The sequence below is a fragment of the Ylistrum balloti genome, unplaced genomic scaffold, assembly GCF_031769215.1.
Source record: "Ylistrum balloti isolate Yb309-2 unplaced genomic scaffold, AGI_CSIRO_Ybal_v1 Utg370332, whole genome shotgun sequence".
NCBI classification, from domain to species: domain Eukaryota; kingdom Metazoa; phylum Mollusca; class Bivalvia; order Pectinida; family Pectinidae; genus Ylistrum; species Ylistrum balloti.
The window spans coordinates 941847-969792 of NW_026782241.1; the positions used below are offsets into that span (position 1 = coordinate 941847).

The 27946-nt window shown below is 34.9% G+C and overlaps 2 protein-coding genes across 5 annotated transcripts in view; one reads left to right on the forward strand and one right to left on the reverse strand.

Annotated features, from left to right (window-relative positions):
- LOC132553495 (chromodomain-helicase-DNA-binding protein Mi-2 homolog) overlaps window positions 1-10337 on the forward strand; it is a 38351-nt gene extending 28014 nt beyond the window's left edge. For 2 of the 4 annotated variants that reach the window (XM_060217743.1, XM_060217744.1), the window contains exons 37-39: window positions 2368-2460; window positions 3533-3665; window positions 8306-8393. In XM_060217743.1, the coding sequence (XP_060073726.1) occupies window positions 2368-2460; window positions 3533-3663 (224 nt within the window). In that variant the 3' untranslated portion in view covers window positions 3664-3665; window positions 8306-8393. Of the gene's footprint in view, window positions 1-2367; window positions 2461-3532; window positions 3666-8305 lie in introns of all 4 variants that reach the window. The other 2 variants (XM_060217746.1, XM_060217745.1) reach the window with 2 other exon arrangements.
- A 797-nt stretch (window positions 10338-11134) lies between these two features.
- LOC132553533 (uncharacterized) lies at window positions 11135-22933 on the reverse strand. The gene is made up of 9 exons (XM_060217780.1): window positions 22852-22933; window positions 21692-21885; window positions 19399-20262; window positions 18926-19104; window positions 17854-18021; window positions 16993-17179; window positions 16424-16873; window positions 15247-15379; window positions 11135-12611 (listed from the first exon to the last, which is right to left on the reverse strand). The coding sequence occupies exons 2-9, from the start codon at window positions 21864-21866 to the stop codon at window positions 12224-12226; spliced, it is 2544 nt and encodes an 847-aa protein (XP_060073763.1). The 5' UTR covers window positions 21867-21885; window positions 22852-22933; the 3' UTR covers window positions 11135-12223.
- Window positions 22934-27946: the final 5013 nt, after the last annotated feature.

The following is a 27946-nucleotide window of genomic DNA, read 5'->3' on the forward strand; positions in this document are numbered from 1 at the left end:
ACTGGTATCATCCCCATTAAAATCTTACATAATTTGGTCTTGAAATTGCATATTCAACATCAAAATTTCTTTTCACTTCCATCTTTCACCTTTTCCAGTAAAACCTTAGTAATGTATCCTTGACCACTTACCTAACCAATAACATATATGACTTTTGAATTCACTTTGCACTGTGCTTTCTTCATTAGAATAAATTTCTGAAGTTCTACTCCATTTTGACCCTCTTTGACAGCTGTTTTCACTTCTGACCAGACCTTCACCTAATAAATGGAAAATTTATGATCTATTTCTTCTTCAGATCCTCAACCTACGCCATTGAAAACTATTTCTACTTTTGACCTTGACCCCTACTGTTGCTTTACAGGGCCACTAGGATTTCCGTTGCTCCCCAACCTTCCGGGGCAGCACGATTTAAGCACAACAATGTCAGCCATCTTGAGTCAGAGCGGTATGTCTAGGGCCACGGTTACAGAGCCTGGCCAGCCAATCAGGACAAAGCAACACATAAATTTGCTCGTGGTATCGCAGCATGTGTGCGGATATTATAAATGAATTGCTGCTTCGTACTGACATCAGAGCCATTGTTTTGGTTGCTTCATTTAATTGTCAGTGTACTGTTGGTTTTATGTTTTTTTTTTCTTTTTGGAAAACATGCTTCGATTACTATGCTTTAAATTGGGAATTAACAAAATTGAAAACGTGATAGTTTTGGAGAGAATTTACATAGGCTTTGCCTGTTATTCAATCCAGTTTGACGTTTACATCTTGTCAATAAAATTTGTTGAAATGAAAAATGAAAACCTGATGGTTATTTTGAAGTACAAATTCATGAAATGCAATCTATATCTGGAATCTTTTTTAATTTATTTTGAACTGTCAATGGCGTGGAGGGAAAAATTGTGAAAAGAAGAAAAGAAAAGATTGGTATTCTACCTCTTTAAAAATATTTTTTTATTATTTGTCGGGAATGGAGGAGGGCACTATTTTGATTGGTTGATTGACGACAGCGCAGCATTGTTCTCCGTAAATCGCAATTTATGAAACCAAATCTACTTTCATTTTGGCTATTGTTGTTGCTTTATTGATTTCCCTTTGTTGAGGCTGAAGATTCAAGATGGCAAGATCAAGTGCTTTTGTCTGTGTTTAGTTGATAATGTGGGAGTTTGTTTTCCTGTAGAATTTGCATGTTATAGTGAAATCTATCTAAACCAAGCACTGTGGAATTCAGTATTTCTAACCAAACTTTTTCCATCTACTGCAGATTCGTTTGACATGATGATAATTAATGCAGTATTTCTAACCAAACTTTTTCCATCTACTGCAGACTTGTTTGACATTATGATAATTAATGCAGTGCAACTGAAGATCTAGTTTAGACAGGTTTCACTGTGTATGACCAAGTCTTGGTGGAGATGCACAACTGCTAAATTCTCGACACATCTGAATATGTGCTATTTATATTTTGTGGTTATGTTTAAAACATAAGTTTTTTCATGATAGTAAACTTCATTTTCAGTTTCAATCATGATTTTTAGTTCTGTTGGTACAAATGCCTTGAGGTTGTGATAATGCAGCAATTTTCATTTGTCTTTCACTTTTTCCGTTTACAAGACGTAAAAAGCCTAGAGTTACGATCACTTTTTTGTAGTTTGCTTTGGTGGAAGGCAATCTGTTCAAAGAAAGTACTTGCTTTAAAATTTATGGGTGGGCAGGTCAGCTTACATTAATCATTTGAATAGATGTTCTTATATCACAACCAGTGAGAAAATTGATGTGTGACATTTTGATGACTACTCTGTCATCTTCATCAGAAAAAGGACCACTGCAAAGCATATTTACACTCGGGTATATTATACTATATGGTAGTAAACTCATGGAACTTTTCAGTTGTAGTATAATCTTATCTCCACTTTGGTGGAAAGTAGTGTGATGAGATGGCGATAAAATTATTCTGAAAATAGGTTGATTTAGTGATCTTCATATACATATGAAGTGATGATAACATTCTGTACTGTGAAAGTTGATTCAGCTATACTCTGTTAAAAGACCTGGTTCTAGATGTGACCATAGGCCTCCTTGTCCCTGTTCAGTATTGGCCCATAGTGGCATGTTCAGATGGCATTCTTGACCTACAGGTCTTAGCATTATTGTTAACTCGTGGTGAGTTGGGAAAATATTTTATCATAAAGGGCATGTCAAACTTCATCCTTACATGTGTATTTATGAAGGGGAGGCAACTCTGTCCAGTGGTATTGATACACTTGATGAAGTTATAATCTCTTTGAAGTTAGATAACGTACTGCATGTCTTAAAATATGTAAACCATGTAAAAACAAAAATCTGTGATGGCATTATATTCTTTTGCAGGCCAGATACCAGTATCCCTTACACAGAGCATCAAACAGCTACAGTCAGCCCCACTTCCTAGTCCCTCACATCGGTCCCCAGCTTCTACACCAGGTAAGCAATTCTGGTCATTTTCAGCCCCACTTTAACAACCCCCAAACCAATTCTCTCCAAAATCTTACACCAGGTAAGTTATCTGGTCACCTACAACCCTACTTTCTATTCCTACACACTAGTCCCAGCCTCTATGCTAGGTAAGTTACCTGGTCACCTACAACCCTATTTCTTGCTCCCTAACACCACTCCCCAGCCTCACAATGGTAAGTTAATCAGTCACCTACAACCCCACTTCTTGCTCCCTAACACCACTCCCCAGCCTCACAATGGTAAGTTATTCTGACACCTACAACCCCACTTCTTGCTCCCTAACACCACTCTCCAGCCTCACAATGGTAAGTTATTCTGACACCTACTACCCCACTTCTTGCTCCCTAACACCACTCTCCAGCCTCACAATGGTAAGTTAATCAGTCACCTACAACCCCACTTCCTATTCCCACACACCAGTCCCAGTCTCTGTACTAGGTAAGTTACCAGGTCACTTTCACCCTACTTCTTGCTCTCTAACACCACTCGCCAGCCTCTACAAAAGATTAATTATCCAGGTCACCTTCAGCCCATTTCCTAATCCCAGATTCATATTCTGTCCCAGAATTCACCACTCAAAATCTAAGACCATATATGTCTTTTTTTTTACTTCACAAAGATTTTTCTACTGTTTTTACTTCATTGTGAAATTTTAAGATGTTATCACTTTAATGAAATTTGTAGCTGAAATTCCTCGTTCTATATCTCAACATCACCAAATGTGGAATTCCCCTTGTGCCATACCCAAAATTACCATTCCATGTTATATAAGCCTAGCCTGCCTATTTGTTGGAACAGGTTTTCATTGGAACGTACAACTAAGTTGATAATGCAGTTGACAATAAAAAAAAAAAGAGGAAAAAGATTATTGCTGATTGTTTTAAAATGATTGGGGGGTTGGAAACATACACCTATTTTATTTGAAGCTACTTGTATTTATACACTGTATGTGTGATATAGTTGGGAACTCAGTAGAAGGATAAACTTTTCTGAAGTTGACAGTACATGTGTACTCATGTATGAATGCTTGGTTACGTAGGGCCACCACCCTTCGATCAGCCGCCTTTCCTTGGTGGTCTCTCGGAGCCTTTTTCCTGGCAAGTATCCAGCGAGGCACTCTCTAAGTCAGCTATGGAGACGCTGCTTGGTCAGAGTATGCCCTCTAAATAAAGGCACGTCAACTTGTTATCTGCATGCGCTGCTGGATGTCTCCTCCTTACATGGATTCAGTGTATTTCATTGCAGTTTGTTTTCTTTGCTTGGAGCCAGTTTTCCTTGGGCTAATTGATACAGTTATTTGGTTTATCAAATTAGTTGAACAGATTTGAATTTCAATTTTCTTTTAAAAGAAAAAAGAAAAAAAAGTTATGAAAATTTAGTATCTGTAGTTAGTCCATTCCAAAAACTTTTTAAAACTATTTTGCAAATGTGAAATCCTAAAGAAACTGAATATTGGATTGATATCTCTCAAATTTCATATGTAGGTACCCTTTGGTCTCTGGTTGTGCCTTTTTGATTTTTTTGACTGATGAGATAAAAACATGGCCTTTTTGGATTTTTAAAATGAAAGTTTGTTATTGCTATTTCCTCTTAGTCCCTAGTTGTGCCTTTTTGATTTTATGACTAATTACAAAAACAAAAATGGCATACAGACAAACATCTTGGATTTAGAAATTAAAGAATATTATCGCTATTTCTTAGAGGAATTTTAAAATTTCAAGTAATTAAAAGCGAAGAGAGGTGAAAAAGATAAAAGAATGGAAAAAATTCAACTTTTAAATCACAAATAAAGATCAAACAATGATGAGTGCCTGGATCCCAATAGAATCTCTTGATTTTACCGTTGTTTGATTTGATTGTTAGCTAAAAATTTTAAAGGTATGTTTTCCCCTCACACATTATGAGGAAGAAGCAGGGGTTCTTGTTGTGCATTCTTCATATTGATTAAAAACATAATTTTATCTATTTTAAAGATTAGTGTGCTGTTTAAATGAAAAATAAAAGGTAACATTCTTTAAAAATAGGCCCAGGGTTCATTTAGGTCGGAAAACTCCAAATATTCACTTTTTTGATATGTTCTAAGGTACCATGTATTGATCTTTGATTTGTTTTTAAACCTCAAGAAACTGCTAGCAGTCAACAAACTGTAATGAATACATATGATTCTATTAGTGACCAGAGCTGGTTCTGTCACCCAGAACTGTTTGTAGACAAGTTTAAAGTGCTCAGTCCTACCATTGCTACTGCAGATCCCATGAATGGTTGTTTTATTGTGAATGAAAGCAGTATCAGTCCATCTTTTTTTTTTCATTTTTGCTTCGGAAATTTATTTTATGTATTGATTTTATACCTCCAGTAGTGATGTGATAAACAGTGATCCATTTCATTTGTAGCTTTATTTGATCTAGATAGAGTGTACTGCATTGTGTTTTTAGTTGCCTTGTTGTAATTTTAATCCTACAGCTACTACAAAAATACTTGTCTCTTTTTTATTTTTAAATATACATATATATATTTTTCTTCATGGTAGTTTTTTTCAGTCATCACAGAATTATAATTAAGTAAACATCTCCTTATTAGAAGTAAATGATAACAATAATCGAGTCAGTTTTGAAAATAGTTGGAATCATTGTATCGTCAAAGTGATATTGTGAGCCTTCATTACTACTGCCTATGGTTTTGAATGGAACAAATGGGTTTTAAGCATTTATGAATTTTATGTTTCATTGCGTGGTCTTAATTTGAATAAGATTTTGAAGAAACTCTTTGTTTACTGTTGACAAAGAACGAGGCAAATTTTCTCAAATTTTTGCTTGTTTACCTATGAACAGATCAGATGCCTTGTTTGTTGTGAACTTGTTTTGTTGTATGTGTTTGTAGCTTTTAATTTTAACTATGTAACTTATTAAATACTTTGTTTTTTATTGATCTGAAAAAGTAATACCTGGATATTGTATGAAGACATACTAAAAGTTCATAAAAGAAATTGGGGAAAAAAATTCTACGGATTGATTTTTATGCATTAATTATGTAGGGATAAGTGGACAATACAGGATTAATGGATTTCACAGGATTAATGGATTAAATAGGTGGATTATACAGTATTGATTATGTTAGATTAATGGATTATACTGGATTAATTAATCAAATAAGTCAATTAGACAGTATTAATTGATTATGTGAGATGAATGGATTATACAAGATTTGATTATCATGTCGCACACAGGGTAAGTGGATTGTATGGGTTATTGGATTACTGTATACAGGGTAAGTGGATTTTATGGGTTATTGGAATACTGTATACAGGGTAAGTGGATTGTATGGGTTATTGGATACGGGTTATTGGACTCACATCATTAATAAATAATTAGAATTACTGGATTATAAAGGATAGGGGACAATGAAGTACTGATATTATCACAGTAAGTAAATGATACAAATTGTGTACATTATAAAGGGTAAATAGTTGAAGACGGTTAGTGGATTGTATGGGTTATTGGATTACTGAATACAGGGTTAGTGGATTGTATGGGTTATTGGATTACTGTATACAGGGTTAGTGGATTGTACAGGTTATTGGATTACTGTATACAGGGTTAGTGGATTGTACGGGTTATTGGATTGTACAGGTTATTGGATTACTGTATACAGGGTTAGTGGATTGTACGGGTTATTGGATTACTGTATACAGGGTAAGTGGATTGTACGGGTTATTGGATTACTGTATACAGGGTAAGTGGATTGTACGGGTTATTGGATTACTGTATACAGGGTTAGTGGATTGTATGGGTTATTGGATTAGTGTATACAGGGTTAGTGGATTGTATGGGTTATTGGATTACTGTATACAGGGTTAGTGGATTGTATGGGTTATTGGATTACTGTATACAGGGTTAGTGGATTGTATGGGTTATTGGATTGTTTAGGGTTACTGGTATTGTATAGGGTTTCTGGATTGTTTAGGGTTACTGGATTGTTAAGGGTTGTTGCAGTATACAGAGTTAGTGGGTTGTTTAGGGTAAGTGGATTGTAAAGTTTTAGTAGATCATACAGGGTCAGTGGATTGTATAGGGTTATTTGGTTGTATAGGGTTAGTGGGTTGTGCAGGATTAGACTTATACTTAACACTCTTGATAATACAAGTATTTCATTGTCACTTGGTGTGACCCTGGTGAAGGAGAAAGACATGCTCTTGTAGTATTTTGTTGAAAAGAATCTGCCTTTCTGTATGCCATGTGGTGGACATAGTACCGTGTAACAACATCAGTTTAGAGCACTACAGTATGTCAGATTTCAGTGGACTTATGATAATGTTTTCTATTACCAGATGTTAAAACATTGACACGTTTATCAGTGGATAACCTTGGCTTAGCTGCATGCAATTTCTTTGTTCTAAAATTCAATTTTACTTTTTTTTATGTAACATAACAATAATATATTATGAGCTTAAGATTTAATGTTGAGAAAATAGTTGATCACTGAAATATGTATTAATTTAAGTGTAAAAATCAATATAGTGCCAATGTAGTTAGATTTGTGTGAAATCCCTCTGATAGTTGAATGTTAAACCATCTTACACCAAACAAAACACCTTAAATTTATTTGATAATTTTATTTTGCCTTTTAAAAAGAGTTATTAATATTTATGTTGAAAGTTTCAAGTCCAATCTGAAGTCATGTTTTTTCTCTAAGCTGTAAATGACAGTTCATATGGCTTAAATGGATCTGAGCAAACATAGTACTATATCATACACTACATTATGAATATATAATCAGGATTTATTTTAGAATCTTATCAAAAACAACAGGCAGTTTCATTGGATAAGACCTACAGGACATCACTAGTAAATGAGATCAACCTGTGTAATCTGACATCGGTTTGGACAAATAACCTGTCTTGTCTGACATCAATTTGGATAAATAACCTGTCTTATCTGACATCAGTTTGGATAAATAACCTGTCTTATCTGACCTCCATTTGGACAAATAACCTGTCTTATCTGACATCAGTGTGGACAAATAACCTGTCTTATCTGACATCAGTGTGGACAAATAACCTGTCTTATCTGACCTCAATTTGGACAAATAACCTGTCTTATCTGACATCAGTTTGGACAAATAACCTGTCTTGTCTGACATCATTATGTACAAATAACCTGTCTTATCTGACATCAGTTAGACAAATAATCCATCTTATTTGACATCAATTTGGATAAATAACCTGTATTGTCTGACATCATTATGGACAAATCAACTGTCTGACATCAATTTAGACAAATAACCTGTCTTATCTGACATCAGTTTGGACAAATAACCTGTCTTGTCTGACATCATTATGTACAAATTACCTGTCTTATCTGACATCAGTTTGACAAATCAACTGTCTTGTCTGACATCAGTTTAACAAATAATCCGTCTTATTTGACATCAATTTGGACAAGTAACCTGTCTGGTTTGACTTCAGTTTGGACATAAAATGGAAGATGAAACTGTTGATCATGACTCTTGACATTATTAAGATGAAACTGTTTAAGTTAAATTAGCCACAGCAGTTTGGTCTGATTTAAGAGGATATCTGATACCTGTGATCATAGGTATTTTTGGTATGTCTGTATTTGACAAGTTACTGGAAGAATACTCAGAGGGACTAATAGAGGAAGTCTGTACTTATACTATGAAGAAAATGGCTTCACAAATTTCTAAAACACCTCAACTCTCATTCAGTTGATGGTCACAATTTAAAACATTCACCTGCCTAATAAAGAAAGTATTTTACTACCATTCTAAAGAACTGTATCTTGTTTATTTACAGCAAACCAAAGTAAAGTCTCGGATCTATCCCAGAAATCAGACGGTAAAAGTGGATCAGAAGCAACAGGAAAACTCAACGGAAAATCGGTCATATGTATTGACGAGTGACCTGCGTTTAATGTGATGTAACAGACAGTTGAAATTCCTTGGTAAAATCATCGGAACTGCAAAGCATTAGTAGATATATACAGCTGTGTGTGGTCCAGAGCACTGTTTTAATTCTACAACCATATGTATATAATCATCTCATTCATTCATTTTCATTTGCTTTTTAATGCTGTGAAGCTTAATGTATAAAAACAAGAAAAAATTGGTTTGGTAGCATACATCTTCTTGTGGCAAGGTTTTAAAAATGGCAACCCTGTAATTCATGTTAAACGGTATTTCAATACAAATTATGAATCCAGTTGTAAATGACGAAATTAGTCAGATGTTTTATAATGATTAGTGATGTACTCAGGTGTCAGACTTTGGTGTTGTAGATAGTGGGATAATAAAGGGATTAATTTAATATCTCTTCAACACACGGAAGTAATATTTTAATGTTGATCCTGTCACTGTCTTAATTTTGTCGGGGTCAAATCCTGAATATGTAGTGCAGCTTGATCTGCTGTTTTTAATATGAATTCTAAAGTTCTGTCAACTTAAGGAGTAGATTTCACTTTAATTGTAGAAACAAAAATAGTTATGACCGGAGAAAAAGTTGGAGATTGATCTTTGAATTGATTTTTAACTTCATGAAACTGCTTTTGTTTATACAGTAGTCATTGATTCTAACTTTCATCCACAACTGGTGCACAGTATAAATTTAATATATTATATACACAAAGTTATTGGATTCAGCCAAAAGAAAGAAACTTTATGCATATACAACAATGTCAACCGCTTAATGGGAGATAACTCACTTTCACTAGGAAAAAGTTATGAACTTTTCAAAGAATCTTCAAAGGAAAAAAAATCTTATGGGGAAAAGTAGATGGACTGACTGAATTTTGTTAATTTGAATGCAAAGCTGGTGGGGTCTATCATATGTTTGTACTTACTTGAAACTACTGGGTAGTTTTTAAAGCTGATGCTGGATTTATTCAATGTTAAACAGAGAGGACTTCGGTAACGTGAATGTTGTGATTAAACAGACTTGTACATAGGTATTGTTAGGTGTTATATATTCAGGTAGCTTTATGAACTCCCCAAGAATGTAATACTGATTCTTGTTTTAAATCTTGGTCTGTTGAGCAGTCCTGAACTTGTGGGAAGATTGTCATCACTGACGAGCTCCATCGTTTATTTGACCTTTGTGTTATGTGTATTGTTCACAACACTTGATTTTGGTGTTGTCTCAATTATGTAAATCAGGTCATTAAATATATTTATTTTGTCGTTTCATATGTATTTCATTGAAAAATACATTTCAGTTCTCAAAAATTGATGCAAAAAAGACAATAACTAGCAGGCAGTATTGTCGAGACCATTTGAATATTATTGTGACAGATAAAAAACGATTTTGGGATGATAACCAAAATCTCGAAAACTTGCCATCAATGTTTTGCTTATTAAGCATAATTAATTTTGAAAAAAAAAAGTGATATGAAGCTCCATGAACTTACCTTAATTTATTGTAAATGATCAGTTTGCAGAAGCATGGTCAAACTGGTTTAACATGTCTGATGGAATTATTTACATCGTTTGTAAAGGCTGGCAGCAGGGCTTTTAAAATTATGCATTTCTGGGTTTGTCAACATCATATCTTTATAAAAAAAATTAATACAGGTTCTTGCATAATATATAAATTAAATGAGGCCCGTTGCTTTAGTTTTGAAGATATTGATGTGATGTGGAGTCAGAGAAACATGGTTTTTAAAGGTTATGCTAATGCCAGGTTTGTTTTGAATGTTTATTATTCTTGTTGCTGCCATTAAAAAAAAAAGTAGACTTGGTAGCCAAGGAAACTTTATCCCTGGCAACCAGAAATTGATACGTTACCATGAGTACAATGTTCTTAGTCTCGTTACCATGGTCACCGTACTAATAAAGAAGAGAAATATTACTTATTGTTTTTTTGTTATTTAAGTAATCCAACCTGCTTTTATAGCCACCTATATATTATAAATTCCTGCCTATAGAGGTCACCATTTGTTTCAAATCGCTTCCTATGAAGGTCACCTGTATACAAATACCTGTCTAAAGGCCACATGTATGTCACAAATACCTGTCTACAAAGGCCAATTGTATGTCAAAAATGCTTTTCAAGAAAGGCCAGCAAGCATAGGTATTCAATATATTGAAACTTTGATTGAATTGCTATTTTAAGATGACTCCCAATAGGGATCACTTCTCTGATAAGATGTGTGACTAGTTTTTTCCATTCAAAGCAAGTATGAATTAAATAAGTATTTACTAGTGATTTAGGGAATGCTTCCTTTACAAAGTTTATCAAATAAATCACATTCCTGACTCATTTGTATTAGCACATTTACCCGTAATGTATATAGTAATCACTTTGTGCAGATGTGATATCATATGTAGAAGATCTCTCATATCGCCTCAACAAAGTCTTCACCTGACAAGATTCTGGTAATTACAGGTCAAGGTTAAAAGGTCAAAAGTTACCATTGACCACTTAGAAAATTAAAAAGATTGTGAGGATCATAGCTCATGAACAACTGAACATTTAATATTCACAACATTGCATTATTCCACTCGGGTCTACACCAGACTAGATTTTGGTGGTCGTGAAATATCTTATTCATAATGTTATCAGATGGGTACACATGGTATATACCTTCATTACCTTAGTTAAGTGCATATAAAAAAATTGTGAAGACACATCACTTGGCAACAAATTTATTCAATAATGGAAACATAACAATTAAAAAAACCTGGTACTGTTTTACAGAATTTCTGATATATTCAGAGAAATCTTAAAGGAAAGTCACTCAAAGATAACCAAACAAGTAAAATATTGTTTTTGGCATTTGTTAGTCATGTTTTAATGTATCCTGGTCAATTTTTTTTCTATTGGAAGTCATGTATTGCTTGCTAACATTTATTCTCAGCTTATTGTATTATATAACTTGATACCTACGATCAGAACCTTAGGTACTTAACCGTTACTGTACATTCTGCTATACATTTCTTGAAAGAGACGTAGTTATGCCCCCTTTGAAATTCAGTAATATTAATTCTAATGTTATAAAACCTTGGTATCAGTACATGCTTGGTTTATTAGTTATATTTGTATGCTGCGCCTGTCCTGAATGAAAGTGTATATCTAGTTGACAATGTTAGGGATTTTGGTTGAAACGTAGGACAAGTAAGTGTGTTAATACCTTTGATGCTTGTTTACTGGGCTTATAGCCCCATGAACTGCAAGAGTAACTTTGAGTCTGCTTTCACTCTTGGCTACCACATTGAACATAATAATGGAGGACCATTGCATCCCATGTGGAGCAAACAGTAAAGTGTTTTGCTAAAAGACACAACCACGTCAGTACAGACCAGTTCCTTTCTCAGCTTTGTATGAAACGCAAACCATCATGGGTAGGTAGTGTCAAACCATGCAACTCAGATGTTCCCCTGAGGTAATATAGGCCACACTATTTATAAAAAATCATTGATTCAGTCACATCAGGTGTTCAAACTTCATTCCTTAAGAAAATTTAGCTGAAGTATGCAGGCCTTAGACAGTTTCTAGGTAAGATATCTGACCCAAAGTCCAATGATATGAAATTACCTTTTGACATGAAGAACCTCTCAAATTTAAAATGAAGCTTGGCATTTACTTGAAATTTGCATAAAAAGATGGACCAGGCCAATTTTTGTTTCTTTGGCAATGGTTTACCAATTTTTATGTTGGTAGGTTACTGTGGTACAATAACAGGTTTAAGGTACAATAACAGGTTAATTAGTTTTTCCATTACTATGACTGCTGAGGTTCACTGAGTATAGCAACTTCGTCTGTAAAGACCACTTCCTGATTGTCCTGAACCACGATAGCCTTTTCTCCTACAATGGGAACACCTTGTTCATGATCAACAGTGTGTTTTTCTGCTTTGATCAGTGAGTCAAATGTTTCCCCACATATACCACACATGAAGATTGTGTCAGAGTCTGTTGCCTGGATCACATCAACTGTCATCTCCATGTCAACAGTCTCACTAATCTCAGGTTCTGGAGGTGTAGGAGGGGTGGTGCACTGCTCCATGTGACGTCGTAGTGATGACGATGCTGTGAAGCTCCTGCCACAATGTGAACACTTGTGCTTACTAATCCCTGTATGCATGGTCATGTGGTCAGTCAATTTACTCCTGCAAACACAATCACAAATATAGATATCTAACAAAGGATGAAAACATTGTACCTTTAGTGGAGACTCAAGTGAAGAGAAGATTAGTATAAAGAAAGTTTATGAAGAGGGGACCTAAAATAATTATATGCAAGGACTTCCTTAGTTACAACGTTTAGGAACAATTCATTTACTTTAAAGGACACCTTATTTATACATGTAGAGGAAACATTAGTGTATCTAATAAGAGATCCATAATTTACTTTTAGGGGAAACATTAGTGTACCTGAAGGGAGAACAATAGTTTATCTATAGAGGAAACATTAGTGTACCAGAAGGGAGAACAACAGTTTATCTATAGGGTAAACATTAGTGTACCTGAAGGGAGGACTACAGTTTATCTATAGAGGAAACATTAGTGTACCTGAAGGGAGAACAATAGTTTATCTATAGAGGAAACATTAGTGTACCTGAAGGGAGAACAATAGTTTATCTATAGAGGAAACATTAGTGTACCTGAAGGGAGAACAACAGTTTATCTATAGAGGAAACATTAGTGTACCTGAAGGGAGAACAACAGTTTATCTATAGAGGAAACATTAGTGTACCTGAAGGGAGAACTATAGTTTATCTATAGAGGAAACATTAGTGTACCTGAAGGGAGAACTATAGTTTATCTATAGGGGAAACATTAGTGTACCTGAAGGGAGAACAACAGTTTATCTATAGAGGAAACATTAGTGTACCTGAAGGGAGAACTATAGTTTATCTATAGAGGAAACATTAGTGTACCTGAAGGGAGAACTATAGTTTATCTATAGAGGAAACATTAGTGTACCTGAAGGGAGAACTATAGTTTATCTATAGAGAAAACATTAGTGTACCTGATGGGAGAACAACAGTTTATCTATAGAGGTAACATTAGTGTATCTGAAGGGAGAAGTATTGTTTATCTAAATGGGAAACATTAGTGTACCTGAAGGGAGAACTATAGTTTATCTATAGAGGAAACATTAGTGTACCTGAAGGGAGAACTATAGTTTATCTATAGAGAAAACATTAGTGTACCTGAAGGGAGAAGTATAGTTTATCTATAGAGGAAACATTAGTGTACCTGAAGGGAGAACTATAGTTTATCTATAGGGTAAACATCAGTGTACCTGAAGGGAGAACAATAGTTTATCTATAGAGGAAACATTAGTGTACCTGAAGGGAGAACTATAGTTTATCTATAGGGTAAACATTAGTGTACCTGAAGGGAGAACTATAGTTTATCTATAGGGTAAACATTAGTGTACCTGAAGGGAGAACTATTGTTTATCTATAGGGTAAACATTAGTGTACCTGAAGGGAGAACTATTGTTTATCTATAGGGTAAACATTAGTGTACCTGAAGGGAGAACTATAGTTTATCTATAGAGGAAACATAAGTGTACCTGAATGAGAACTATTGTTTATCTATAGGGTAAACATTAGTGTACCTAAAGGGAGAACTATAGTTTATCTATAGAGGAAACATAAGTGTACCTGAAGGGAGAACTATAGTTTATCTATAGGGGAAACATTAGTGTCCCTGAAGGGAGAACTATAGTTTATCTATAGGGGAAACATTAGTGTCTCTGAAGGGAGAACTATAGTTTATCTATAGGTGAAACATTAGTGTCCCTGAAGGGAGAACTATAGTTTATCTATAGGGGAAACATTAGTGTCTCTGAAGGGAGAACTATAGTTTATCTATAGGTGAAACATTAGTGTCCCTGAAGGGAGAACTATAGTTTATCTATAGGGTAAACATTAGTGTACCTGAAGGGAGAACTATAGTTTATCTATAGAGAAAACATTAGTGTACCTGAAGGGAGAACTATAGTTTATCTATAGAGGTAACATTAGTGTACCTGAAGGGAGAACTATAGTTTATCTATAGAGAAAACATTAGTGTCCCTGAAGGGAGAACCATAGTTTATCTATAGGGGAAACATTAGTGTACCTGAAGAAAGAACTTTAGTTTATCTATAGGGGAAACATCAGTGTACCTGAAGGGGGAGAACTATAGTTTATCTATAGGGGAAATATTAGTGTACCTGAAGGGAGAACCATAGTTTATCTAGAGGGGATAAATAAGTGCAACTGAAGGGGCAACATTAGTTCACCTATAGAGAAACATGAGTTTACCTAGATGGGAAACATCACTGTACCTGAAGGAGCAACCAAGAGAATGCTATCATCGTCCATTATACAACATGACCCTCTCTTGAACAATGGGCATTGATGGTTCATTCCAAATTATGGTGAGTTCCTTCACTGATTAATTACCTATTCTTTTAACAACACATACTCTATTATCACATCTGTTCTCATATGGTGGAGACATATACACCAACTTCCCATACATAAGCAATATTATGAGGTAGACAGAAAAATCTCTGTAAATGCTTCAGGACAAATGTTCTTTTGACGAAAAAAAATACACTGAACCTCATTATCTTGAACTTAAAGGGAACTGAAGGAAAACTTTGTGATAGCAGAGTATTCAAATGAAGTGAGTTTGAATGTTTTGTGTCAAGTTAGGCATGGACCAACGAAATGCTTCAAATCAAACAGGGTCTTTGGTTATATGACTTGGATGTAACAAGGTTTGACTGCATATCTGATTTTACCTGAAGGAAAAACTTCGATCACATTGTCCACATTTGTAGGGTTTTTCCTTTATATGTGTCATCATATGCCGCTTTAGGCCAATACGATGAGCAAAGGAATTGTTGCACAGCATACAAGTATATGGACGATTACCTGAAAACAGAATATTCATATTAAATTTTATCAATATAGAAGCAAACTTGAATTCAAAAGTACACAAGCTACAATTAACAAACCAATGATATAAATAAATGAGAATTCAACAGCTAGACTTCCATAGTTCCAAACTGTTGACAAATGCTTTTGATAATCATCTGTGCTATTTATTCCATTTCTGCTACAAATTCTCCGGAACGAATCACAATACCAACACCCCATACATTACATGGTATGAATTTCATCACATGACATCCAAGGTAGAGTCAAAGCTGTTACATAATGTTCGTTGGTACCTTAAATACTTTGCCTGGATAAATACCACCCAGTACGCAGAGTCAATGATGAATAGGGACAAACTAGAGTCAATCCCAACAAACTCAAAATGAGTTGGTATTTCTCTGTTGGTATCGAAGACTGGGTTTCAGTTTGACAACCATATAACAATAATTTCCCTCTGAGGTACCAAAATTCTGGGCACCTTTACATTGTTATTTCTGAACTTATCATATATGAAAAATAATCACTATTAGATGACTAGAATTCTTGATCTTTTTCAATTTTACATCTGGCCAAAATAGGAGAAATTCTAATTTATGATGCTTCAGTGTGACCTTGACTTCTAACCCCCATATCAACAAAGATCTTGTCATATAGCATGTCATTTAACTTGTGTTATTTTGTGTGAAGTTCAATCATGTTCACTAGTGTGAATGATAAAGAATGAAAACCCAAGTGTTTACAACAATGTTAATTTTGAAACAACTAATGGTATTAAATGTTCTTTCATTTGATACAGGACCAAACCTGTCACTTATTTTCAGGTGATAGATTAGGGTGGTCCGGTGGCTTAGTGGTAAGGCACTCGTCCTTCATGTAGATATTTGTGGTTTGATTTCCCAATTGGGCGTGAAAGGTACGGGTGTCATCAGCTTGACAACTTGGGTTTCCCTGGGTACTCCTGTTTCCTTCTACAAGAAGAACACTCTCATACTTCCACATTTAAAGAACAAAAATAGTAACAAAAGAAAAGGGACTTACCTGTATGTGTATTGAGGTGGTCTGTCCAACTGGCCCGGTTATAGAACTGATTACCACACATACTACATTTGTATGGCAAACGACGATCTTTTCGTTCTTTGTGTGACTCCATGTGTAACTTCATCTTGAAACGTTCCATAAACTGCCACCCACAAACAGAACATGTATAGTTACGGATGTTTGCATGTCGCTTCAGGTGTGTCTGAAGATATCGACGTTCGCTGAAAACTTTGTTGCACAATTTACACTTGTGTTCACTGTGACGTAAGGCAATGTGTTCCTGAAGGGAACGTCTACTCCAGAACTGTTTGGAACACTTGTCACACAGGAAAGAGTCTGGTTCCATCATGGAAATTGGAGCTAAATTATCCATGTCGACAGAGTTGCTAGTGTCTATGGTAGCTTCAGGATCAGAATCGTCAACAGTCATAACACCAGCTTCTACACCATCTACAGGATTAGACAAGAAAAAAAATATCATAAAAGTTCATTAAAAAAGTGGAAATAAAATATTTAAATGAATTCTGGTGTAAATTTGAAATCTTAAAAATAAATATCTCATTTCTTACTTTGTTTCAGCTGATCTTCGATATCACACTCCAAAGAAGCTGTAACCGTAACACACTCCACAGGGGAGCTAACTGTGACATGTTCCACAGGGGAGGTAACTGCAACACATTCCAAAGGGGTAGTCACAGTAAAACATTCTTGGGAAGATGACAATGTCCTTTCCTTTTTAGCCTCCACTTGTAAATTCTGAAATCAAAACCAACACCCTTTTAATGATGAACTTTTGATCATATCATATACATGTTCATTTGAAGATTTCCCAGTATGTTTGGTCTTTATGTGTGCTTTACAATTTGCAGAGATGTATCTAACACTTTGTACTAGATAATGTATGTATATGATTCAAAGATCGCTTCAACATTTTTCTGAAAATATAAGCCTTGTGGTTGTATATATTGATCTCATCTATTCCTACAATACTTGTCAAATTTCTGTAATTTCCACGGCAAACACTAAAACAGTTCAGACATTTACATTGTCAGTGCATTTATAAACCTTCTGAACAAAATATACGTTCAACCCAATAATTCTTCAAACTGGTCTCACAGGTGAGCTAATACTATGTCAAATTAAGAAGATTTGCTGGTAAACAATGTCTAAAATTTCTGTCAACATCGGTCATCCCAACTGTCATCAACTGAATAGGAAGGATTTGTAGGTATGATCAGATATTTTTTTAAAAGACACTTTTAAATGAAAAATTATCATCAGATATATACTCACTTCCAAGACTTCAATATAACAGAGAAGTGATGGAAGTAATCCAGTCAAAAGTTTGGTTTTCTTCGTCAAAGTTTTTGTTAAAATAACACTTTTTTTCAAATGTTACATAAACATTTTGAATAAATACTTGCACTCACCTCTATCATTGAGTAAGCTCGGTTGAGAGCTTTCCAGGAACCATGGACAACAATTTTCTGTTTGTCCAGCATAATGACTGTAACACCGGTTACTTTGGCAACTTCTGTGTAATCGGTTTCGCTCAAATCTGGACAGAATTTGACCAACCCAGACACCAAACCAAGAACCTGAAATAAGCCAAGCTTTGACATTAAGGTGACCTTCCAAGTAATCTATGCTAATAATTTGAAGATCAAAAGTCAATTTCTGTAAGAAAAAGATTGATTTGAGCAAATACATTCGATTTCAATTGAGTTTATTCCTTTATGAGATTAATATCAAACTGATATTTTGAATTATCAAACATAAGCATGTATGGTTTTATCATTATGAATTATGATTTTATTTCTATTATGGTAACTTCCTAACATTTTCAACTTTGAATAATAGATATTCCACCAAAATATATACTTCAATTTGTCCAGTGATCTCCCCCAGTTACCATCAATATCATCAGTACAGAGTACTGCCTCTTGTTTTTCTCATGATTTTAATGTAGTCCAGATACCTCTGTCAGTGTTTCACTGACCTCATACAAGCTTGATAGGTTTAAAGAACAAGACAAATTTTGTATTTGTTAACAAAATTTTGATTAAAAAACTGTTTGAAGAGTTATTGCCCTTGTTGTTTTTTATCATCCTTCAGTTTTTTCCCCCCACTAATTTCTTTGAAAAGAGATAGGCTTTGTTACCATGACCTGAAATTCTACTTTCTGGAATAGTAATCTGATTCAAGTTTTTTTGAAAGCATTATTGCCCTTTGTTTTTTCAGCTCTTCTATCTTGTCTGCTGATTACCACCTTTAATTATCAACCAATTTTTATTGAACCTGGTAGGTTGTAATAACACATGTAGAGTTATATATGTCTTCACTTTACTAATTACCATAGAGGACTTTGAAAATTTTCACTGAGTAAAACCTTTCTCTTACTCTTGTAACAATTCTTCTCCAATATATCCTTGAAAAACAAACCTCAGATCACTCCACGAAACTAAGAAAATGACTAAAACACAAGTATTTGTTCATACTTACAGGATCATCTGTGACTTCCTTGTCAATGTCTTCCTTTGAGAAATGGGATTTGATGCTAACATGTTTGTCTGACAACTGTGCCATTTTGTTTTTTTCCTCACTGAAGTGATTTGGAATACCAGGTGTTGCATTTACATGGCCTATTGTTGTTATTCCACTGGAAACATTACCAGGAAGTCCTTTACTAACCGTGTGACCATTGGTGACTGAAGGAATGGCCTTACTGACCGTGTGACCATTGGTGACTGAAGGAATGGCTGTACTGACTGTGTGACCATTGGTGACTGAAGGAATGGCTGTACTGACCGTGTGACCATTGGTGACTGAAGGAATGGCTGTATTGACCGTGTGACCATTGGTGAGTGAAGGAATGGCTGCACTGACTGTGTGACCACTTGTGACTGAAGGAATGGCTGCACTGACTGTGTGACCACTGGTGACTGTAGGAAAGACTGTTTTGGTAGTGTGACCACTGGCTACTGTTGGAATGGTTGTACTGACTGTGCTACCACTGGTGACCAATGGTTTACTAGTGAGGACTGACTGAACACTGCTGCTCATCTGTGTCCTGCCCAACTGTGTTGTTGACAAGAGTGATATTCCTGACTTGATATTGATCTTCTCTTTTCCTATATGAGAATTTGAAGACTTTAAAACTGGCTGACTTGAATGTTTGAAATAGTCATCTTGTAGAAGCAGATCTGTGATATCATTTCCATGCTCGACCACAATGAAAGTCTCATTTTCTGCTACTGCAGCGTTCATTAATTGCTGATTTTTATTGACAGGACAAAGAGTTGTAGACGACTGCCTTATTCCTGAATCATTGACAGTGTTCTCTGAACTTTGACCTTCATCTGTACTTAAACAATGCTTCAGGACCTGTTCTAACAGTATGTCAGACTTAACCTCCGTTACAGGATAATCTGTTTTTATGTTTTCATTTCCAGTCAATGTAAAACCATTATCTAAGCTCTTTTGTTCCTTTTGAAATTCTGCAATATAATTTTTCACATGTTTTTGAACTGATGTAGCTTTCTTCATGGTATCATTGTCAACATTAACTGGAGACTCTTGTAATTTGTCTACTTGAGATTGACATTCTAGCAGGGACACTGGGAACAACTCTACATTTTGTACCGAAAGTCCATCACTACCAAGTGTACAGGTGTTGCTATGTGTTTGTAAATGCCGTTCTAGTTCAGCTTTGAGCATGAAAACTTGTGGACATTTTCCACAGTTGTATAACTTTGGTTTTATGTGAGTAACCTGATGTCTCCTCAGCCCGCCCAAGGTTTTGTAGCCACTTCCACAGTTATCACATCTAAACAGCTTTCCTACACAAAAAAGAATAATTGTCAAGGATAAAGTTAAAACATAACACATTTCTAGTATGGATCTTATGCGTAAAGTACACCTGAAATCCAACAACACTTTCTTCTTTAAAATCCTATACCATCAGAAAATAGAGAATAGTAATCAATGACCTTTAATGAAAGTGACATTTGTAAAATTTTATTTCATTCTTCTTTAAGCTTTTCACCATTGCTTCTTTGATCTTCAATTAAACACAACATTTAGTGCAGAAATCCCGACAGAAATACAATGTATAAGCTAGGAATGCACCGAGCATGAGTTCATAAAATAGTTTTGAAAATCATAAATATTAACATGGCAGTGGCACCATATATTTTGCATTTTTATCAAACTTTTGACAACCTTTGAAATGTAAGCATTGAAGAGTTATAGTTTAGGTATTTCAAACATTTTTTGGTGATTTATCAACTTTTTTTTTCATATTGGCCGCAAGTCAATGTATGTCAGAACTCCAGCCCTGTATACAGTGAGGGAAATAAGTGACCGACACCTCGGTTGGCATTCAAATAAAATAAATTCAGATAATTGTTAGCAGAAATTTTCACATGCATATTGCACATGGATTGAATGGTCAACATTTTCAAACAGGGCATATGATAATGCCAACATATTGTTAAAAATTTCCCCAACTTATTCTGTTTTAGTTTACATTTATGTTAGCCATGACTCCTCTAGTCACATGCCTATAGTCTCGCCACTTTGTGCGCTTGTACAAACCTTCAGACAATATTGTAAACAAAAAGTTTTTTTTTCTCCTTCTTCCACTTCACTTCTGTGTCATTTGTATAAAAGATGGAGCCATATATCAAGATGATAACAGAATTAATTGATTTAACATTAAAAAACGCTGAATGTTATCTAAAAATATCTATTTTCATAAGTAAAATTAAGCTGAAAGCGTGTGTTTATATTTGTTTGGGTTATTTTGTAATAATATACTTCTAATTTTTGGGAAATACCTTGGGTATCGTGGGATCTCAATAAGTCAAATGGTTGAGTTTCTGCTCAAATTTCCATCACAATATGGGTAGAAAAAGAAAAAAATATTAAAGTGTATGTTTGCACTGAAATTTAAAATATGACAGCAGTATCGGCTTGTCTATAGATCAGACCTTTCAATCCATGTGTAATATACATGTTAAAATGACAATTTCTTTCCACAATTATTGTTTGAATACCTACCCAGCCATTGGTCGCTTAATTCCCCTCACTTTGTAGAGGGCCAGAGTTCTGATGTTCATTGTCTCCAGGCTGATATATAAAAGTCTATTGTACGTTAGAATAATTTGGACTATAGTTAATTCAGATGAATTAAGAACACTAGAAACATAGGTCAGATTTTAAGCACTAACTTATGGTCAACACAATGAATACAAAAAAATATCTTACTATTTGTGTCATTACCATCTATTCCTTTCCCTTCCCTCTGTGAATTGAAATTGACATCTGATTTGACAGCCTTTGAACCTGCAGAAGATTCTGGGTTGACATTTGATCTCGACCTTGTGTGCATGCGTTGAGGTGGGAACACTTTGTGTCTGGTTTGTGACTGGCCTGTGCTCATCTTGTTGGAGTTCACATACCTATAAAACAAAGAGGCCCTGACAAAGTTGGGTGTTCCTCACGAGTGTCCTGGGAGAAATGAATGTCTTGTGAGTGTCCTGGGACATATTTGGCGCCCAGCAGTTCACCAATCAAGATTTTAAAATAATTGTATTCGTATTATATACTTTATATCAATGTCTAGCAGCAAGCAAAAATCATTGGGATTGACCGGACCAGTAAGTTTTGAAATATACCATTGATGTTGTTGCGGAGCGTGCACAAGTAACACTGAACTACCACGTAGGAGTGAGTGCCCGGCATTTCGTTGAGATTTTTTAAAATTATTCTTTCCTGTGTTATAAGCAACTTGATACATATGTCTAACAACATGCAAAAAATAATTCTGATTGACAACCGATTGAAATACACCGTTGAAGTTGACAGGGAGCGTGTACAATTTAACACTATACTGAACTTTGACAGGGTTGCAACAGAGGGGCAAACATACGGTTTAAAGAAAGAGGCATCGATTCAGTTTCATCAAATCAAAGAGGCCTTGATCAGATTTAAGCAAAGAGTCTCTGATAATGTTTTAAAAGGAATATAATTCAGTGTATTTGGGTATATTTTCGTACAAAGTCAAGCACTCTCGAAGGTGGTCAGCATCCAAAGTACCGGAAAGGTGAGTCCGGGGAAATAATCCAAGGAGTTCCGAATGAAATGTCACATAAAAAATCCACATTTTTTTCCAATTACAAAGTGTTATCGATATTTCGGAGGAAAAACGAGACTGATATTGTTAATATTCACATATTTCTATAGCTGTTTAACTTTGAAATGTAGAAGGGAATTCAACAGATGAGTTGATTCAGAATAAGGAAGAAGGGGGGGGTGTAGACTGAAGTGACGCAAACAAAAACTTAAATTGAGCTCTACATAAGCTGCCAATTAGCATGTCTCCTATATATACATCCATCACAAACAATTTCTATCAGCTAACTTACACTGCAACAGCGTAACAAGCCAGCAAGTCAATCGTGTTTCTCAATATCGATGCATGTAGCGAGTGTCAGCTGAACACGCTCAATCGCGCGTTTGATAAACAACCACACCAGCGCCCTCTGTGGAGTAGTACGATAGGTACTTACCAATGACACGATTACAACACCACGATCCCTGAACAAATCACTGATCATTGACCTATGCGCGGGAGGCAAGTCTATTTTACGTGGCTTGTCCAAATTAAGACACAACCATTGCAGCTCAGAAGGGCATGTTCTTCAGCTTCCGAGAACTACAAACTGCCCAGATCAAACGGATCGTGTATGTCCAATGTATGTACAAAATTTGATAAACACAATCTATCGACTTACTGCCCTATTTCTGTGACCACTTTATTAGCAGTGAAATCATACACCACTTAGAAACAAGCAACATTCTCTACAACCTCCAACATGACTTCCGGTTTTCTAGATCCTTTGGAACACAGTTATTTCCCTGCATTCAGGATTGATCATATTCTTATCATTACTACCAACAAACAGATCTATATCATCATTTTAGACTTTACTAAACCTTTCGAAAGAGTTTCCACACATCTTCATATTCTGAACTTTTATGGTATCCAAAAGAATACACTAAGCCGGATTTCATTTTCCCTCTGAAACATAACTCAATCGGTTGTATTAAATGTTGGATCTTTATCCACAGTTCCTGCAACATGAGGCATTCCTGAAGGAACGGTCATCGGGCCAATTCTCCTAATCAATATATATTAAAGAGCTTTCTAAATATACGACAGTAAGTAATCTCCGCATATTTGCTGATTATACCATTATTTACAAAACTATGAGATCACAGGAAGATGTTCAATAACTATTGTCTGATCTCGCATCCGGATAACTGGGAAAAGAACTGTCTGTTAAGTTTCCTAGCAGGACGTAAAAGCTGCATGATGCAGTTTAATTCATTGTTTGACTCTAGTGTATTTAACACTAAATGTTCAAAAGTGCTTTTAATGTTTGTGTCTTTTGTACAATCATACACTCAGACGAATGTACTATCCTAAAGTTTCTAAACTGGCGACAGAGCGAATCTTCATCCATCTATCAGCTTCATGGCAATATCCAAGAAAGTGCAGATTCGTAAAATATGTAACCTGGAATGTGACAATCAATTAAATTCTATAAGTGCTAAGGCCAGTCAAGCATTAGGTTTTCTACGAAATGTTAAGGTCAGTTCTCATAAAATATATACATATGAAAACAAACAAACAAACAAGGGGCCCACGGGCCTTAATGGTCATCTGATTATAAAGGCCTATATATGAAAGAAGTCAATTAGGCTTAGAATAGATTAATCAACTACACTACAGCTTACAAAGAAAGCAATGGTAGGTTCATAAAAACATTTTCTGCAAACTTACATGTTACTACACTTGTGGCATTACTCCCGACTTACTGCTTGCTGAAAAAGAAATTGGAATGTCTCATCTCATTTGACCAAAAATACCTTGAATGTAGACGAAGGTCAATTATTTTGATAAATTTGGTAGATCTTTATACACTTTTGTTAAAGAACCAATATCAACAGCATAGACAAAATTGGCAACCCTTCATCCCTACATATCATAGGCCCAATATCAGTACCCCTAAGCCTTTTGGTTATTGAGAAGAAGTCGTATAAAGATTTTTAAATTAGAGAAGGTTAATAATATGAACAAACTTGGTAGCCCTTTACACCAGCATGCTGCTGGCCGAATATTAACACTATAATTATTGAGAATAAGTTGTTTAAAGATTTTGGACATGTGTCCCCATTACCTTGAATGTAGATCAAGGTCATTCATTTTAACAAACTTGAGAAGCCCTTCGTCCCAGCACCCTTGGTTCGCGAAACAACGTCGTTTAAACTTTACATTACATTTCACACTTGTGACCTTGAAAAACGGTCAGGGTCATTCATTTTAACCAACCCATTAACCTTTCATCGGAACATGCTACAGGCCCAATATCAGCATCAGAGATCTTTTGGTTATGGAAAGAAGTCATTTGACCCTGGTGACCCTGAAAACGAGTCAAGTTCATTCATTTTCACAAATTTTGTAGGGCTTTTGCCTTTTGCTCAGGCTCTTTTGCAGTCCAAAGAGAAGAACCCTGGGCGTTTTAGTTTTTGAGAAGTCGTTTAAAGATTTGAACACACTTGACCCCAGTGACATTGTAAAAGGTTCAGGGTAATTCATTTTAACAAAAATAAGAAAAATGTAACTTTTGGTTATTGAGGAGTCGTTTTATTGGAAAGCTGACGCACGGCGCACCTAAAAATAAACTGAAAAAGACCTAGCAAACAAAACATTGCCAACAAAACCTTAATATTGTCCATCTAGATGGGACCCCAATTGAACCAAAATAAGAAAGTCCAACATCTTTCTGCAAGATTCGTTTGTAACAGATACAAAACACCAGTTCTGTAACTGAAATAATCAGGGCATTACACTGGCCTCTCATTCAGTTACACAGAAAAAACCCACTTCAGACTGGTGATGTTTTACAGAGTCCTAAATCATCTTGTTGTAATATATCTTACAGATCTCCTAATTCTAGCAGACGTGAAAACCAGATCTTTCCAGCATATGATATATACTCGTCAATCTCATGTTATTATTTTGAAGAAGACTGCAATGTGAAACGCTCTTCTAACTTAACTGCTGTGTCTCTCCTTGGTCATCAACAGACGACATTAACATTCGGTATAGCGATAGCTACAAATGATGTTGTTGTTACCGTTGTTGTTATAGATACCAGTGTTTCCGTTGTTATAGATACCGGTGTTTCCGTTGTTGTTATAGATACCAGTGTTTCCGTTGTTGTACTTGTTTCCGTTATTGATATAAATATTGTCGTTGGTTTGTTGATGAGCACCCCATCTTTTTTGGTTAAGACACTGTTTTAAAATTTGTATGTATTGGATTCAATACTATATCTATTATTTGATATTATTAAATCAGATTTCTGTTCTGGTTAAGATTACTTAAAAAGAAATTGCGTAACCGAGGTCATCACGCTTTCAACAAACATGAATTGTTTTTAAACATTATTATGACACCATATGAATCCGGTTTTTGATAATATCCGAGTAAGCGAAGGTGAATAATTCAGCAAAACGACCGACTGTTTTATGGAACAGCGTTTCTATATTCTGTATCCGTGAGTCATAAGTAAGGCTTCTGTAGAGAAATATATCATTATATCTTATGTGTTTTAATCATTTACACACAACAATATTTACCAATACTGTGTATCATATACAAAACATAGAACACACGATCTAAAACGCCACATTAATTTTTCAGCAATACATATTGTATTTTTTGTTTTTTTTTTTTGTAATTATTTTTTTTATTTTCCAATACATCGTAGACAATCATACATCATAATCACCATCAACATAATACATTCATCATCATCATCATCATCATCATCATCATCATCATCATCATCATCATCATCATCATCATCATTTTAATACATTTATCATCATCATCATCATCATCATCATCATCATCATCATCATCATCATCATCAACAATAACATGATACATCCATCATCAAAATGATCATCAATATCATCAGATTTGCAGTTAAGTGTTTTTTTGTGTGTATGACTCAATATAACCACTGTAATTTCTATACAATGTACATACCACGTAAGTTCCGCTATCTACAATGTATCACAGGACACAAACACAATCACACATACACCATATCATACACGTGCACGCACACACACACTGTAAACACACCAACGCTCAAGTATATGCATGTATTTAAATATTCTAAGGGGAAGGGAAAGAGAGAGAGAGAGAGAGAGAGAGAGAGAGAGAGAGAGAGAGAGAGAGAGAGAGAGAGAGAGAGAGAGAGAGAGGTGACCTGAACAAGAGACACACAGCTTTGTATTTGAAGAATAATAGACAGAAGAAGCATCAATACATTTTTTTAATAAAAGAATACTTTTTTAAAGTGGACAAAAATTGTAGGCAAATAAGGTCAGTGTAATAGCTTGTAAAGACCCTGACCTCATTTGCCAACATGATATTGTAGAACGATATCTAACGCCAGAAGGTGGACGGACAGGTATGATGATGACAATAAAATCTGTGCGCTATTGATTACATACTCATATCTGCTTTTTTTAAACGGAAACAGGTGTTCGAGAGATGTAATATATTCTATTTAGAGTTTAGCTGTGGAAAACGGGATCTAAGGGAAAGTTTATATATACATATGTATTGTCTTTGTAGTTTGGTTACTCAAATGATTTGTAATCTGAAGAGATGTAAACATATACCATGGAACTATTTCTTTATCCATAGAAATATATCTTTATCCATAGAACTATATCTTTATCCATAGAACTATTTCTTTATCCATAGAAATATATCTTTATCCATAGAACTATTTCTTTATCCATAGAAATACATCTTTATCCATAGAACTTTTTCTTTATCCATAGAAATATATCTTTATCCATAAAACTATCTCTTGATCCAAAGACCTATTCTCTTGTTGTAATTAACGGATGTCATCAGAAGGAACACAGATTTACTGGCAAACATCAGTTAGAAATACAATGTATGTCTACATAGGTGTTTGATTCAAATCTAATATCAAATGTTAAAAACAAATTTTGTCGTTGCTTTTGCTGATAGGCACCCCATCTTTTTTTTAATAAGTCACTGTTTAAAATTTGTATGTATTGGATTCAATACTTTATCTAATTTTGAATATTTTGAAATTAGATTTCTGTTCTTGTTAAAATAACTTTAAAATAAATTGAGAAACAGAGGTCATCGGGCTTTAAAAAACATGAATTGTTTTTAAACCTTATTGTAACACTATATGAATTCGGTTTCCAATATCCCAGTAAGAGAAGGTAAAGAATTCATCAAAACGACCGACTCTTTTCTGTAACAGTGTTTCTATATACTGTAACCGTGAGTCATAGTAAGGCTTCTGTAGAGAAATATATCATCATATCATATGTTTTTATAATCATTTACATACAACAATATTTACCATTACTGTGTATCATATACAAAAC

Bases quoted from the DNA above. Each gene is read 5' to 3' on its own strand.
- LOC132553533 (XM_060217780.1), bottom strand. From the start codon at position 21,866: ATGAGCACAGGCCAGTCACAAACCAGACACAAAGTGTTCCCACCTCAA. The intron at 17,180-17,853 runs GTGAGTGCAAGT...TTTTGATTTCAG, and splicing joins GAGCTTACTCAATGATAGAG to AATTTACAAGTGGAGGCTAA. The intron at 16,874-16,992 runs GTAAGAAATGAG...CTAATCCTGTAG, and splicing joins CGAAGATCAGCTGAAACAAA to ATGGTGTAGAAGCTGGTGTT.